This window comes from Typopeltis vanoorti, chromosome 9 (genome assembly GCF_054136105.1).
Source record: "Typopeltis vanoorti isolate ZY-2024b chromosome 9, IOZ_Tvanoo_1.0, whole genome shotgun sequence".
Lineage (NCBI taxonomy): Eukaryota > Metazoa > Arthropoda > Arachnida > Uropygi > Thelyphonidae > Typopeltis > Typopeltis vanoorti.
The window spans coordinates 40135159-40152720 of record NC_143557.1 but is presented as its reverse complement, the minus strand read 5'-3'; the positions used below and the strand labels follow the sequence as shown (position 1 = coordinate 40152720).

The window sequence follows — 17562 nt, the reverse complement described above, 5'->3', positions numbered from 1 at the left end:
GAAAATGAGAACAATCAGTTGGAATAGACGATATTCAAACAGAAATGCTCAAATATAAAGGCATGTTGGACAGCTGAAGCTCATGCAAACGTTTTCTGTGATTTAACAGTTCTGTATGAAGTTTTCAGTATTGAGACCACATTATTATATAATTAAAGAGTTTAAATAAGCAATTAAAACCTGAGTTTCGTAAGTCATAAGGCTTACATGATTAGGGATGCTGGTACATAAAAGTTTTACACAATAAAAGCCTAGATAACTTCACAACTTTAACATATCGATAAACCAGAATACAAATGGCCAATTCATTACTGTATGTGTGTTGGAACATTGCTAGTTGTTGCATTCATGTTTTGTGGTATCACGCGTGTTATATCCTAGGTCCGTGGCAGTTAAAGTTTTGATGAAAGCAGACCATATTTGATGTAAAATTAAACCTTGTGCATTATGTAGGGATCCTAAGCATTTGCAAGACCTTGTAAAACAGTTATAATCAGTATATGACATTTTTGTTTGTTGCCAAAGTACTTGATGGCCAGTAGTGGTTGTGTTGAATGCCAGGCCTGATTTATGTTCTCTTCTTTTTTTGACATCTTTTACATGTTCAGACATGTGTATCTCTCCTGAACTTCCTATCTGGCCTACATAACAAAACTATTTATTAAACTCTTTAATTATATAATAATGTGGACTCAATACCGAAAACTTCCCACAGCTGAATCTCATGTTACTGTAGGTTTGGCAGCAAGTTTTTTTATTATTATGTTTATCACACAATTCAAAAAAGACAATCTACCAACGATCAACAAAAAACTGCCAACACAAAGTCAACAACAAACTATGTACTTTCCACCTGTAACAAAACAGGAACTGAAAGAAGCACTCTTACAACTTAAACCAAAGACCACTCCATGAATAGACAAAATAAGACTCACAGACCTTTTAACACACTTTGAACAAATAAATCCAATACTTTTGAGACTTGTGAACATAATATTCTACACTGGCATTATTCCACAACAACTAAAAACTGCAATAATTACACCAATTTACAAACATGTAAAAGAAACACTACTCAGAACTACAGACCAATAGCTACCCTACCAATCATTTCAAAAATTCTAGAAAAAAACCAGACTACAGAACTATTTACAGAAGTACAACATCATCTCACAAAACGCACCATCACATTATTAGAAGACATCGGCGACACAATAAACAAAGCCCTCGATAAAAACAAGTACACTATCCTTATACTGCTTGACTTAACCAATGCATTTGATACACTTGAACACGACATACTACTCACCAAACTATACTCAATAGGTATAAGAGGAACACTGCATACATTGTTCAGGAACTACCACTCAAACAGAACACAAGTAACAAAAATAGGTACATGTCACAGCAGGGATATACGAATAAAACACGGTGTCCCTCAAGTCGCCATATTATCACCCATTCTATTCAACATATACATTAACGATGTTCATAACATGCCCATAAGAAGTAAAATATTTCAGTACGCAGATGACATCGCACTACTAGCAATCCACACAAACATCAACACGGCTCTCTCCAAAGCACAACAAGACCTAAATGAAATCACAATATACTTCTACCAAAACGCAATTGTAATCAACTGCACCAAAACACAGATGTTGATAATACCCAAGAATCATGCGCCCCACACCACTATCGATACACTGTCACATATACCGCTGCATTAACAACAAAAAAACCTGCCAATGTCCCGAAATCCAACCTGTAACACATGCAAAATACCTTGCTCTCTACATAGATTGCCACCTTAAATGACCAAAACATATAGAATATCTACATACCAAACTCCGGAGCATCGCAGCAAAACTCTTCCAAGTAAAAGACATTATTTCATCTAACATAAAAAAAACTCCTGTATCATGGTATCTGCAAATCCCTACTCATATTACAGTCTATGCAAAACACATCAAACAGCCACATAACAAAATATGAAATATTACATAGGAAAATTGTGTCAACAGTGATTTGGACATCTAATACTCAACAACCAATATCCGTCCAGCACGTGGCGATATACAGAATCCTGAGTACTAAAAATCTGAAACACTACATAACATTAATAAGAAATTACTTCAACATCGCCTATCGAAACAACAGAGCCACACATCGTACAACACTACCTACAACAACTCCCTACATTCCTACACCCTTCAACAATTCACATGGGTCTTTTGTGAGATCACATCAGATACCTGCCTTACTCAACACCCTACCAAGAAATTTAAAACACATAGATAACTACAAAACATTAAAACACGAACTCTGGAAAATATACCAACAAAGTTTCTATACCATTAACACTAATATACACATCACAAATCACATCATCATCCCATCCATAAACAGTAACAACAACCTAAATAGCGAAGGCTGATCCCACTCTCTTCATAAAAGCTAACCTAAGCTGTGAAGTAGGTGGGATTAATCCATCTCACTCATCAATACATAATCCTCATAATCAAAGACTGTAAATTATGTAACAAAACAATCAGTACGGCATATAATATTAATGAAGATACACACACACACATATATATATATATATATATATATATATAAAGTATATGAATTTGTATCCAAAGAAAAAAACATTGAAAACAAATAATGTGCCTTAACTGCATACAGTGTAATGTGCAGAGCATCATGTATAATATGCACTAATTGTAAATATGTAAATACTCTGTATGATGAAAATAGAAAAATTGTCATTTTATACATAATGTGTAAACATCCAAAAAAATTTCTGTAATAATCATATGTATGTAATTTATCTGTGACATTATTATACTATTATTATTATTATTATTATCCATTATTCAAAAAATCCGTGTAATCTTCATTGTTAATGTTAGAAGAACTCGTGTTGTAAAATAAGACACAAAAAAGTATTAAAAATTTTAATTGAAATGCAGTGTAGAAAATGAATCGCATATGCAGCACTTAGTGCTGAATTTTGTAAAAATTACAAGTTGAATGTCACTAAAGATGATTATTGTAATTGTGTGAATATTTCAGAAAACCAATTAAAAAAAATGTGACACTTCCAGGGAGTCCAAAGACTCATCAAGGGAGGGCACCTACTCTACAACTCTGTCTCCACCCAATTCTTCAACTACAATCATCATCTACACCAACACCATCTACCTTGGCAGTCAAGGAGACTATCAAAATGTGCTGTTTGTGCTAGTAAAGATAATGAGTGTCATTCTGTGAAAAGAGAGATCTATTCTTGACTGTTAAGGTTAGCTTTTTGTTGAGAGGCTTATATGCTGGTAAAACATGATAACTAATATTTAAGGAATTGACAGCGTATACTAGAAATATAGATTAAATAAACTTTAATATATACTTTCCGATATTTCGGCGAACGTCACGTTGTCTTTGTAGTAAGTTCCCAAGAAGATGGCAACGTGACGTTCGCCGAAATATCGGAAAGTATATATTAAAGTTTATTTAATCTATATTTCTAGTATACGCTGTCAATTCCTTAAATATTAGTTATCATGTTAAGGTTAGCATAATTTAAGAATATCCTTTATCCAGCTCAGCTCTCTTTATTGTAGAAAGTGATATTAAATTGGTAAAGCAAGATTTCCTCTCCATGGTGATGAGATACCCACCCTTAATAATAATAATTTTATACAAAAAAAATTCCTGTTTTTTTTTCAAAAATATTTTCAAATAATTCCCCCACTTTTCCCCAAATTTCCCCACCATTGCCTTACCCCCACTTTCCCCCCCTCCCGTTTACAGCTTAACAGCAGATGAATGCATATCGCCATGATAAGGAGACAGCCAACAACATCCAAAAAGGTATGTCCATATTTCCTCCTATATTATTCTTCATATATTAGTTTTATAACACATCATGTAATGCCCTAAGATTTGAGTAAAAAGCCAATGACATTGTAAAAATGGAGCACTCCTAAACGAAAGTAGGCTATATAGCCATAAAAAATAATAAGTAACATTTAATTTGTCTATATTGTTAATTACTATTTTGCACTATGAATTCACTCATTTGGAAATATTTGTTTTTATTTATTTTTTTTTGTTTTTTTTCTCATTACCTAGAAAATTTTGTCCACAATGAAAAGATGAAAATGTGAAATTAATCACTAATACTTGTCTCTTTTAGTTGTTGGACCTGTTGAAGCAGATCCAGAATATCAGTTGATTGTGGAAGCCAATAATTTAGCAGTTGAAATTGATAATGAAATAAGTAAGTGTGTATATTTAATCTGTTCTAAACTAAATTAAATTTAATTTAATTTAGTCTACTTGATGTTTCATATTATAGTTCAGCTGCTATGAATGCATCCTGTATATTTGCTGGTTCAAAATTCATGAACCTCTTGATTCTATGTAACAAAGTTATTCTCTGATTATTTGCTTATTATTTCTTAAGTAGTATGCACTTTTAAATAATAAACTTAAAATGTTTTTTTTTTCTTAGTTTTATACATCTTTTGAGAGAAAACTACATGGGAAATACATAGCCATAAAAATATTTCATGATTGTTGAGAATTTTTGTTAATAATAAGTCGGTATCATTCTGTTCTGCACTTTTCAAAGAGTAGGTCATGGACTTTTTCTATTTTCTAATAAATTGAAGTTGAAGAATTAGAAATTGATGACAGAATTATCAGAAAAGTAAAGTAGAGCAATTTGGAATCATGCAGCAATTATATTTTATTTTGGTTATCACTGAGCTCGACTTTAAAGAGATATTAGCGATGGGTAATCGCTCAAGTTTGATAAGTTATTCAATTTAAGTGTTATTTAAATTGTAAGAACTTATGGTATTTCCTTTAGATTAGCAAGAGCTTTTCATCATAACATGAAAAGTTGAGTCAAGGAATGGATAAGTAGGAAACTTTTTTTTTAATGACAGTCCTATTTACTGAAAGGCTGATAACAAAATCAGATGTCACATCACCTCTCCTAAATCTATTACAACTCTTCAGGATTCTTTAACTAAGTTGAATAACAAATTTGGCATGAAAATCAGCACAAAGAGAGACAAAAATTATGAAAATAGAGAGCAACATGAAAATATTAACACATCCCTAATGGAGAACCTATAGAGTAGGTCAGAGATCTAAAAAGATTTTGGCTGTTTTGGACCCATTTTAAAGTAAAGATGACAAATTAAATATGGAAATGGACAAAAGAATTAGCAAAGGTGATATTGTGCATAGTGGAATAAATTTATATGGAATAACATAAAAATTGCAAAAACATTATACTAGCAACATACAAGACAATGTTCAACTAATTTTAACTTTAAGGGCCTGCATCTTTGTGAGTGGAGTTTTAAAATAAAACACTTGATCACAGCAGCAGCAGCAGCAATGGTAGAATCATATGAAAATTGAAGATATTAAGAAGGATATTGATATGGTTTGCATTCAAGAATGTGTAAGCAAAACCACCCTAAGATGAGAATTACTTAAATAGGAAAGGAAAGGTTAGCAAACAACATGTTTGATGCCAGGATAGCAAGAAAAACAAGACCCAGAGGAAAATGATTTATGTAGAGACTGATTAGTTAGGGGTGCCTTAGAAGACTAAAATGTAAGATCTGGAGTTCTTACAAATAGACTAATCATCATCATCATCAAATTCCTGCCATGTACCCTCAAGGGGTGTACAGGATATGATAGTACTACATGAAAAAAATTACATCATTACTAACTTCCTGTCTACAATTTTCCTCCAAATCAGTCTGTTACTTGTCAAGACTCCAACATTATCAGATCTCATATTTCTATCGTCTAAGGCACTTCGTACCTTATCAATCCACCTATATCTTGGTCTTCCTCTGGGTCGTTTTGTTGCCAACCTGGCAGAGAACACTTATTTTGCTAATCTTTCTTCACCCATTCTGTTTAAGTGACCATACCACCTGAGATTAGCTCTGCTAACGCATTCCTGGATGCTGACAATGTCAAGTTATTTTCCTAATATCCTTGTTTTTAATATGATATTGCCATTGATGCCATCCGTTCATGCCTCTAATCTTTCTCAGAACTCTCATATGTGTGGTCTCCAGTCTTTGGTCAAGTGTTTTATTTCCAACCCACCTCTCAGATTCACAAGTTAAAATTGGTTTGAACAGTCTTGTATACTACTAATTTAGTGTTTTGACTAATTCTCTCTTATTCCATATAAATTCATTCAATTTACTCCTAATTACTCAATTAGGAGTCAATTGCATAAACGTATTTCCATGGAAATAGGCATAACTGCCTATTTCCATATTTAATTTGCCATCTTCACTAAAAATTGTGCTAAGTAGCAGAAATATATCATTTCTCCATTTAGGATGCAGTTGATATTTTCAATGTTTCTGTCTATTTTCATTGTTTTTATTGCTGATTTTTATACCAAATTTATTACAACAGTTATTTAGAGTAGTCAGGGAATTTTGCAGACTTGTACTGGATTTATTTCGAAGTATATCATCATCTGCATAAAGTAAAGAGCTGAGATTAACAGCTTTAATTCTGATATCAGTTTAATGCTACTTTCTTTAATAATGTAATCCATATAGATGATGAATAAAAAGTGGAGATAATGTACACCTTTGTTTTAAGTCCTTCAGTTCTAATTGCTGACTTACAACTCATATGTAGACATTAGTATTGCTTGATATAATGTCCCATTTATACCATATGTTTTGAGGAGCTTTTCGTTTGGTACCTTGTTATATTTCCATGATTTTTCCACAATTGGTTCTTAAATGGAAAATTTTGATCTCTACAATTTTTCTTAAGTACTTTTCAGATATACTTGCATAAATCCTAGCAGGAACATTCAGTAACGAAATTTCCAAGTAATTTTCACATTCAGTTTTATTCCCCTTTGTATAGATGCATGCTATGAGAACTGTATTCTAGTCATTCAGAATTCAATCCTTCTCATTCCTTCTGAATTATGCAGTGCAGCCACTGCACTGCATAATTCAGAAACATATTTTCTTTTATGCCTCCATATCTGAGCATTTCCGGGCATGGTATTCGAGCATGCGCTGCTCGAATATCATCTACTCCATCTTCCTTTCCAGATTTCAGGTTTTTGATTGATTGGCTTTTCTATTTCAAGTATTGATGTGTATTGCTGATTGCATTCCTGTTATGTGTTTTCTGCCACTATGCTGTCAGTGCTTATTTTATTTAGCAGTCTTTCAGTGTGTGTGTGCGTGTTCACTTTTTTTTTTTCACACATATTTAAAACATTTTAACCAACCAATAAACAGAAATAAGTTATACATAAATGTAGTTAACTTATTCTCCAGGCTAGACTTAACTAAGAGGTTGGATGTATAGACGAAGGTGGGGTTAACAGTATCCTGGGTATCCCTTGAAATACATATTAGGAATTTGATGATGATAACATCTTTTTGGTCATCTTATAAGGCTTATTAACTACGTCAGTCTGTCTTGATCATCCTTCAGTTGCGTATACTTCATGCACAAACTTTGTTTGCTTACACTTGGATAAAGGATTAAACTAAATTTATTATATTGAGCTGAAAAGTTTGATCATCCTGATGTTCTGTCAACTCCTCTGCCTCTTTTAACTAGTAACAGCAAAGGGATTGCAGACCCACTGCTGGCATTCAAGGTATTTCTCAAACTACGATTCACCTAATGGACCTTGGCAGCAGCGAAGCATTGTGCCACAAGCTAAAAAATTTTGAGAAACACTGTGCTATAGTTACTATACTTCTTTCTTGAGCCTCCTTTATATATATATATATATATTGGGGGCCTATTTATATGTTTATATTTGTATGAAAACTTTTGCTAGCCTAATATTGAAATATTTATGTAACATTGCTATGTTTTGCTGCAAATGCTGAACTAAAGTGCCACAATTCGACCACCAGTAATATGACAATGATTATATCATCAAGTGCTGAGGAATGTACTATAGTCAGTGTTGTGTAAACTATAAAAACTATAAACTTATGGTTAATTACAGAAAAGTCCAGCAATGAATACAGGTGTGCCATGACAGAAATTTACTTTATAAAGTGTGTTGCAGTCAGAAAAAGTTTGAGAACCACTGATCTAGATCTTAGTTGTCCTTTGGGTATTTTCTTGTCATTCTGACAGCAGATATCTGTTTTTTTTTAACCTTTCCAGTTTTGTTCTGTTTAAGTGACTCTACCACCTGAGATTTGCTCTGTTAACACATTCCTGAATGCTAACAATGTTACTTTTCTTCCTAAAAACTTCATTTTGATATGATTCTGCTATTGATGCCATCTGTTCATTCCCCTAATTTTTCTCAGAACTCTCATACCTGTCATCTCCAATCTTTGATCAGCTGTTTTATTTCTAACCCAGCTCTCAGATGTAACTTTAAATTGGTTTGAACACTGCATAAATTATATGCAACTAATTTAGTGTTTTGACTGATTTCTTTATTTTATATAATTAATTCATCTGACTCCTTACCTTACTTACGAGGATTTCCATATTTAATTTGCCATCTTCTGTAAATTGCATAGAAAAACTAAACTACTAAACTGAAAAATACAAATACAAGGATTTGTATTTTTCTGTTTTGTATAAAATCTGATCACAACTTTTGTATGGGCTTAATAGCTCATTTTTGATGTCCCTTCCATGCTTTTCTCAAATATGCTTGTATAAGGGGGGTGCTTAAGGGTCAAGGCTGGATAACTTGGAAGAGACTTTCACATGGCCTTCTGGGGATATTGTGGAGAACCATCCATGGCTTTTGATGTGATGTCCAGTTCTCACCTTCTTGGGGCACCCTGTTAGGTATCAACTTGGATACTGAACAAATGAGGATGGGCTGGTAGTTTGGGATTTAGTCAAGCAAATTGTATTCTTATTGACTTAAACAATAACTCAAAATGATGATACAACATGATGGAATTTCATACTGGCTCAGGTATCACCCTGTTAAACAAGGCACCTGTTGTTTACGTCAGGAAACCAGGATCAACAGCGAAAAGTCAGCTACTGGAGCAAACCCAAATAACATCAGAAGAGATGAAGATTGGCACCATCAACATAAGAAGCATCAGTGGAAAAGAAATGGAACTAGCGGGAGAATTGGATAAGTACTAGATTGACATAATAGATGTTACCAAAACAAAGAAGACAAAACAGGAGAGATCATTCTGAGCAACAAATACAAGATGTTATATTCAAGAAATGGCAATTAGGAAAAAGAAGGAGTAGCTATAATATAGCACTAAATATGAGGATAATCTTGAATGGCAGGCAATATCAAGAATAGTGATGTGGGCTGATATCAGAATCGGAAACTGGACAATGAAACTTATTTGTGCTTATGGTCCCACAGAAGTTCTAATGGAGGAATTTTTCCAGGGTATTACAAAAGGCAGCTGAGACAATGAAAAAGTAAAAGTTGGTCCTTGTTGACCTAAACAGCAGAGTAGAAAATGATTACCAGACATATAAGAATGATTTGGGAAAATTTGGAGAAAAGAGCAAAGCTAATAATAATGGTATGTACCTGTTAGATTTCTGCTCAGGACATGGACTAGTTATCACTAACACCATGTTCAAAACATAAAAATGTACACAAATTCACATGGAGAGAAAATGTAAGGAATATGAAAAGTCTAGTTGACTATGTCAAGGTTTCTCAAACTTTTCTTACAATGGAACACTTCACAAATCCTGAAATTTTAACGGAACACCTTGGTTAGAGTCAAGTATCATCGATCTTGTATTCAGTGTAGAGATAAGCGAACACTATCACTACAGCAGGCTGTATCGCATCGCAAAAAATGCGACAGTGCACGCTACAGTCTTGCTGGGCTGCAACACATTGCGTTGATCTTGCTTGTGACCACACGTTTTCTAGCATAGATACCTCCATACTTCACTTGTACTCGGAGGTGTCGACAACCGTGGGCGGCTGTCAGCCAGCGCTTGCTGGCCTTCATAGCACAATCTGCAATCAAAGTGAGGGGTGCCATGTTTTCAAACATGTTTGAACTTGTTGCAGTATTTAAAGCCATTCCAGACTCATAATAATTTTGATAATTTTTCACGGAACACTTATTCACTTTCTGCAGAACATAGTTTGGGAAACGTTAGACTATGTTATTGTCGACAGTGATATTTTCCAACTAGCTCAGCACACAAGAGTATACATAGGATTTGAAATAAGAAGTGATCACCATTTATTGTTGAGCAAGATAAAATTGAATTTCATATTGAAAAGGACTAAGAAAGTTTTGAAATGAATCAAAGTTGAACAGCTATCAGACGTCAACTGTAGGCTCAAATACAAAAAATATTATTCACAAAAAACTCAGAGTTTGAAAACAAGGACCAAACCTTGGAAATAAATCCAGGCAAATCCTTGAAGAAAACTCTCATTCAGCCAGAGAGTCATGTGGTGAAGTAATCTGCAAGAATAGAAAAATCAACTCCGGATTCAGGAAGTTAAGGAGGCAGTCAAGGAAAAGAAGAAAGCATATTGAAAGTTCCTGGCAAGTAAGTCACCTCGTGATCTTGGAGAATACACAGAAAAATGCAAATCATTGTGTAAAATTAGCTAAACAAAAGTCATGGGAATCCCACAAGGGATTTAATATCCATTTAATTTAAATAAAGTCATGGGAAGACTTTGATAAGAACATTGAAAATAAATAGGAAGATGGTAAATATTCCAGAGGCTATTGAAAAAGCTCAGAAATAAAGGAAAGAGTACTGTAAAAGCAGAGATGATAAAGTTGTAACATGAAAAAACTGAGGATAAAGATATTCTTGATGTATGGAGTAATTACTTTGAAAGATTGCTAAATGAAACTAGTGATAGCATGGTGGCAGAAAATACTCAACAGGAATGCCATCTGGAATATATATCTGTATGTGAAGTATAAAAAGCTATCACAAACCTGAAATGGAAAGGTAGCTGGAGTAGATCATATTTGACCAGAAATGCTAAAATATAAAGGTATAAAAGTTTTATAGTGGCTAGACTGCATAATTCCAGATGATTGGAGTAGAGTGCCCACTTATAAAAAAAAAAAAAAAAGGGAATAAAGCTGAATGTGAGAATTACAGAGGAATTTCTCTACTGAGTGTTTCTGGTAAGATTTATTCAAGCATTCTTGAGAATCGGCTAAGAAAAATTGTGGTGGAGAAGCTTTGAGAAGAAAAAACTGAACAGAGGTTGTCAGGATCAGATTTTCACTTTAAGACAAATGCTTGAGAAATCATGGAAATATAATAAGGATCTGTATTTAAGTTTTGTGGATCTGGAAAAGGCACATGAAATGTCAAGAGGAAAGCTTCTCAAAATGCTCCAGTTATGGTGTAAATGGATACATTATATCAAGCAATACATAACCTTTATTTGATTTGTAAATCAGCAGTTATAATTGAAGGAAATATAGGAAGATGGTTTGATGTTAAGTCACAAGGGTGTATTTTATGTGACAAGGGTGTATATTATTTCTACTGTTATTCATCATCTATATTGGACGACATTATGAAGGAAAGTGGTATCAATTCTGATATCAAGATTGGAGATGTTGATCTCGGCCCTTTACTTTATGCAGATGATGTTATGCTCCTTAATAAATTCAGGACAAGTATACAGGATTCCTTGACCAAATTGAATAATTGCTGTAATAAATTTGGTATGAAAATCAGCATTACAAAGACAGTGAAAACAGGCATAAACATTGAAAACATCAACTCCATCCTGAAGGGAGCACCTGTAGAACAAGTAAAATATTTCAGCTATTTAGGCACAATTTTTAATGAAGATGGCAAATTAAACTCGGAACTGCTAATTCTGACTAATGAATTAGCAAAGCTGGTATGGTAAGGAGTCAACTGAATAAATTTATATGGAATAAGAGAGAGAAATTAGTCAAAACACTGAACTAGCTGTATACAGGATAGTGTTCAAACCAATTTTAACTTATGGATTTGAGAACTGGGTTAGAAATAAAACTGGATCAAAGATTGGAGACCACAGATACGAGAGTCCTGAGAAAGATTAGGAGACTGAACATGTGGCATCAGTGGAAGGATTCAAAGTATGAGATAAGAGTTTAAACGAACAACGAATGAGAATGGTACATATAATTATGAATGTATGTACCATTCTGTATCATTCGTTGTTCGTTTAAACTCTTATCTCATACTTTGAATCCTTCCACTGATGCCACATGTTCAGTCTCCTAATCTTTCTCAGGACTCTCATATCTGTGGTCTCCAGTCTTTGACCCTGTGTATATTGCACACTTTGCACACACCACCAGCCGGGCCTGAATCCTTCTACTGATGCCACATGTTCAGTCTCCTAATCTTTCTCAGGACTCTCATATCGTCTTCCGTTCGGGCCGCTTCAGATCTTCCCGGAAACGAACAAATAAATTCCGAAATTGTATCCTGGACCCGATTATATCACTGTAATTTTTGATTAAAATTTACGAAAATATACCTAAAATAGTTCTTCTTTATTTTTTGATGTATCATAAATCAACTTATGATTAATTGTTGAGTTCCGTGTAAAAAAAAATTTGTATAAGCAGGACTAATTCATAGGTAACATTATACTGTAAAGCGGCTTTCATTTGTTTTTCATTTCCTGTTCGTTTTATTCATACTTTATTCAAAAAAAACTTTTTTGGAAAGGTGTCGAATATTAATCGCACACACAAGAAAAATACTAGGCGCTGGCGCTGGAAGTTTTATATTAAAAATGAGGATATTGGGAAAGTATTTGACATGATTAGCATTCAGGAATGTGTTAGCATAGTTAATCTCGGGTGATTTGGCCACTTAAACAGAATGGGAGAGCAAAGATTAACTAAACAAGTGTTCTTTGTTACAATGGCAGGAAAAAATATACAGTAAACAGTAACTTAGAAGACAGAAATATAAGATCTAATAATATTGAATGTCGACAGATAATCTGGAGGAACATTGTTGATAGAAAAGTTAGTAATGATGTAACTTTTCATGTAGTACTGTCATAAGATCATGTGCACCCCCTGAAGATATATGTCAGGAATTTGATAATGATGATGTTTGTATAAATTTTAAAACTACAGTAGAATCTCTCTTAACTGGCAAAAACAGGACTTCGCCGATTCCGGATACAAGATTTTGCTGGATAATTGAATATATATTTCGAGAACTCAGCTGTTCATATTTTGTGATGCCATCTATAGAAATTGCAGCATGCGAAGTTCATTGGTCATGTTTTTTGATCTGCCGGCCATAATTTAATAAATAACATCAAAAATCGTGTGGATTTTTAAAATTTAAAACACATACATAATTTTATATTTCACAAAATCAAAACAGCAATTAAAAATTACAGTACATATTATCACATGAAAGTTGTTGTGAATTTCTTAGTGCGATGACATAACATAACTTTGAATGTCTGCCTGCTTACGAGATTGTCGCCAGATCTTTAAAAAAAATTCACTGTGTATACAACGAAGTTGCATAACATCATGTGTTGACATAGGTGAACATTGCTTGGCAAATCTTATGAAAGTCTGCAATCCTTCTTCAGCTTCCTTCCACATAACTTTCCTCATCTTCATTCTCCTCCTCCTCATCTTTCTTCTTTCCTAGTACATGTTCGATTATTTTGTCATCATAGAGAGAGAGAGTGTGACGGGAACGGAATTGTCTACATCCATTCAAGCCTGCACCCCCTCTTCATTAACACTAACCTTCTCTGAATGTGTTACTAAATCCAAAATGTCAGACACAGGACATGTTTTAAAACCATGAAAATCTTCGTCACTTGATTTGTTATCTTCAAACATGATCATTGGCTACAATTTACACCAACAGTGATGTAAAGTAATGTTCTCTACATTCTTCTAGGCAAGAGACAAAGTAAATATGGCATCTTTCAATGTGAGCTGTCTCTAAAAATCTTGAACACTACCTTCAAAGTTTACACATCGACACATAAAAAGGGAGCGGTAGTGCATCTTTATATTCTCAGTGACTCCTTGGTCCATTGGTTGGATAAGACTTGTTACGCTGGGCAGCAGAAACATAACACAAATGTTTTTCACATTTAAGTCTGGGGGATAGGCGCAGCAATTGTCCAACAGAAGAATCACTTTTCTGTCTGGTGGTAAACCCTTTTCCTTTAAATGCTCCTTCACACTGGGCACGAATACATTACAAAACCATTTTTTGAATATGTCTCAATCCATCCATGCCTTCTTTTGTGTCTGATAATGGATAGGCAGATTTTTTACATTTTTAAAGTGTCGTAGATTGCAGTACTTGCCTACCACTGACAATCTTACATTGTGCGTACCTGCAGCATTTGTGCATACCACCACAGTTATGTGGTCCTTGTTCTGCTTAAAGTCCTTTGGCGAGGCTTCTGTTGCACAAGTCAAAGTTGACATGGGAAGATACTTCCATAACAATCCACTCTCATCAGCATTATATATTTGTTCTGCATTTATATTATTTTCATTCACAATTTTCTGAAACTGCTCGATAAACTCGTTTGCGGACACTTCATTGGCACTCTTCTGTTCACCAGACACATCTGACTAATGGATTCCATGCCTTTCTTTGAATTGGTTAAGCCACCCATCAGAAATGCAAGCTCCCTCTGATCTTTTCAGGGCAAACCACTCGTATAACACACGATCTAACTCTTCACACCAGGATTGGTGTACAGTTTTCCAATTTTCTGCAGCTTTTGTAAATTCTGTTTGCATCATGAATCTCTGGAGTTGACTGCCTTGTTTCTTTGTATCGTTTTACAAAGTTGAACTTCCAAATTTATATTCCTCCAATAATTTCGTTATGTTGACACTTCTCTCCATTTCCTTCAGCAATTCGAGTTTTAACTTGAGAGTGAGAACATTTCTGTTATGTTTCGTGGGAGTAGCCATAGCGACACAACATGGGCTAGGAGCATACATATATGAATGTAGTTTGTTGGCATGAGTTCTGGCTGTGCAATATACAAAACAATCCACATGATCTCTCTAACCAGTGGGAGTATATGTCCCATGTGACTCAGCTGTACATACAACAGTGTTGCCAGAATGCAAGCCCATTGCATATTTTTCTTATCTCATAGGCTTAAATTTTAGGTTTAAATTTAGACCGTCAAAAGTGCTTTTGTATTGCAGTATTTTTGGTATTGCAGTTAATTGGGTGCCGGTTACAAGAGATTTTACTGTATAAGAACATGTAGTTATTAGAAAATTTATTATTAATCTTGGTTAGTAATAAATTAATCTAATCACCCAGTGACATCCATATGAAGGAAGACAAATGCATGTACAACCTTAGAGAAGATGTGCGATGACCTGATGGAGATGGTTAGAGAATGTTGGCATCAGGGAGATTTTCAACAGAGGAAAATGGAGATAAGTGGTTGAGGCATATAACCAGAAGTGACTATCAAAAGAGCTTAGAAGAAGAATTTAATCTTAGATTAATATAAATCCTTCTTGTGTCCTGATAAGTTATTATATGATTGGTATATGCTGCAAATACCAATGAAAACTTGTTTGCATAAATCTTTCATAGGAATAATTTTCCTACTGAGGTATTCCCTACTGAATAACATATTCAGAAGAATGTGCTACTCCCATATTCAATTTTATTTCCCTTTTTTATTGAAAGATATTGCAAAAGTTGCATTTCAATCATCTGAATTTAACCTTCTGCTGACCAGGCCTTCTCAGTTACGCAGTTTAGCTAATTGGAAAACTTTTATTCTCCATATTTCAACATTTTTTAAATATCATCCACTCCAGCCAGCTTTCTGCTCTGCAGGTTTTTGATAGCTTTTCCACCTCAGTATAAGTGTATACTCCCAATTTTCTTCTATGCATGCAGAATATGAATATTAGTTGTTCGCTCCAGTTCACCTTCAAAAATTTATTGAATGAACTTCTTTCCTCCTTTTTTTATTTTTTATTTTTTTTTTATTTATACAATATGCCTTTTCTTTCACTTCATCTGCCTTTGTTGTTTGTAGCAGCTTTCCTTGTAACACATTAACATATTCATTCCTTCTTCTTAACATGTGTCTACACATAGCATTCTTGAGTTTTAGGTTTTTTTGACCTCTTTTGTGTGCATGATTTGATATTTAAAAGAGAGTGCATTAACTTTGGTAATATTTCAATTTGTAATTGCACTTGGAAATGAAATTTTTCTGGTCAGTTAACTGAAAGTATAGTTAATTGAATGCATAATTGCATAGTGTTGTTTCAGGAGTTAGCTGGCATGCTAATCCATTAATCCATTCAAGGACTTGCGAACTGAGGTTCAGCAGTCATTGAATCCACCAAATATAATTGAGCAATCACTTGTAACTCTAACTCATAATAATCCATTTCCAATTTTAACAGAAATCAAAATTGCTTGCAATTTCTTGTTCTCTGTTAAGTTTAATCAGAATCATTTCATCTGTGCCAAAGTTACACTCAGAAAGAATTCTGAGTACTTGCGAATGCACTTAGAAATCATAAGGTCATTTAACACGGAATATTATGAAAAAAAAGTTGTTTTTTGCGAGTGATTCTTCATTAAATTATTGAATACAAAAAGTACAAAATAATATAATTGACTCCTGACTTATTATCAACCACTCCTGCTTCTTGCAAAAGCATTGGAATTTATAGATGAGTTAATTGGCTTTCCTGTAATTTTTGCACTTTGAGATATTGCTATGGTTAACACTATCACAACTATATAGAAATTATGAAAAAAAAATTAAGTTTTTTCCAAGTGATTCTTCATTAAATTATTGAATACAAAATATACAAAATAGAACAAAATAGAAGTATATAAAATTGCTTGGTATCTTTAACTTTCACAACTATATTTGGAAATCACAAGATGAATCAGTAGTTTTAATTTATTCATTGTTAGCAACAGTTTTTAAACTTATTTTTATCATTTTTAAAATTTGCCAGAAATCTGAGATTCAAGTTTAACACCTGAAATTTTTTAAAGAAAATACTGTGGCTTCTATAGGCATGACATCAATCTGAAACAATTGTCATATTTTCTGGCATATCCTGCCAGTAAAAGTTTGAGATTGACTTACTTAAAATAGGAAGAGCAGGGAGGTGGTCTCTCACCAAGCATTGAAATTCATATGCCACCGAAAGACATTCGCCATCATCATTGACACAGTGGGATCCAACTTGATTGGTTTTGAGATCAGAGATGCTATTCATTTGGCCAGCCAGTCTGTCAAACGTTTTTTTTTTGTTTTTTTTGCATAAGTTCCACCCATGAAAGGTTGTAAACCTTATAGTACGTTAGTACAATATGTAGGCTAAGGATGTTTTCCCTATTTTTTTATTAATCTCTACATTTTCATTTATTTTTTACATAACCTGGAAATCTTGATTTGAAGAATAACCATGGAATTTTTTCCCAAGCCACCTTATCTTCTTCTCTCTTCCATCATCTATGTGGATGATGATGAGGCCAAATGAA

At 33.8% G+C, this 17562-nt stretch overlaps 1 protein-coding gene across 2 annotated transcripts in view; it reads left to right on the top strand.

Moving 5' to 3' along the window:
* Prp31 (pre-mRNA processing factor 31) overlaps positions 1 to 17562 on the top strand; it is a 274807-nt gene that overhangs the window by 56726 nt on the left and 200519 nt on the right. For both annotated transcript variants that reach the window (XM_090398337.1, XM_090398338.1), the window contains exon 4: positions 4202 to 4285. In XM_090398337.1, coding sequence (XP_090254463.1) covers positions 4202 to 4285 — 84 coding nt within the window. The remainder of the gene's footprint in view (positions 1 to 4201; positions 4286 to 17562) is intronic.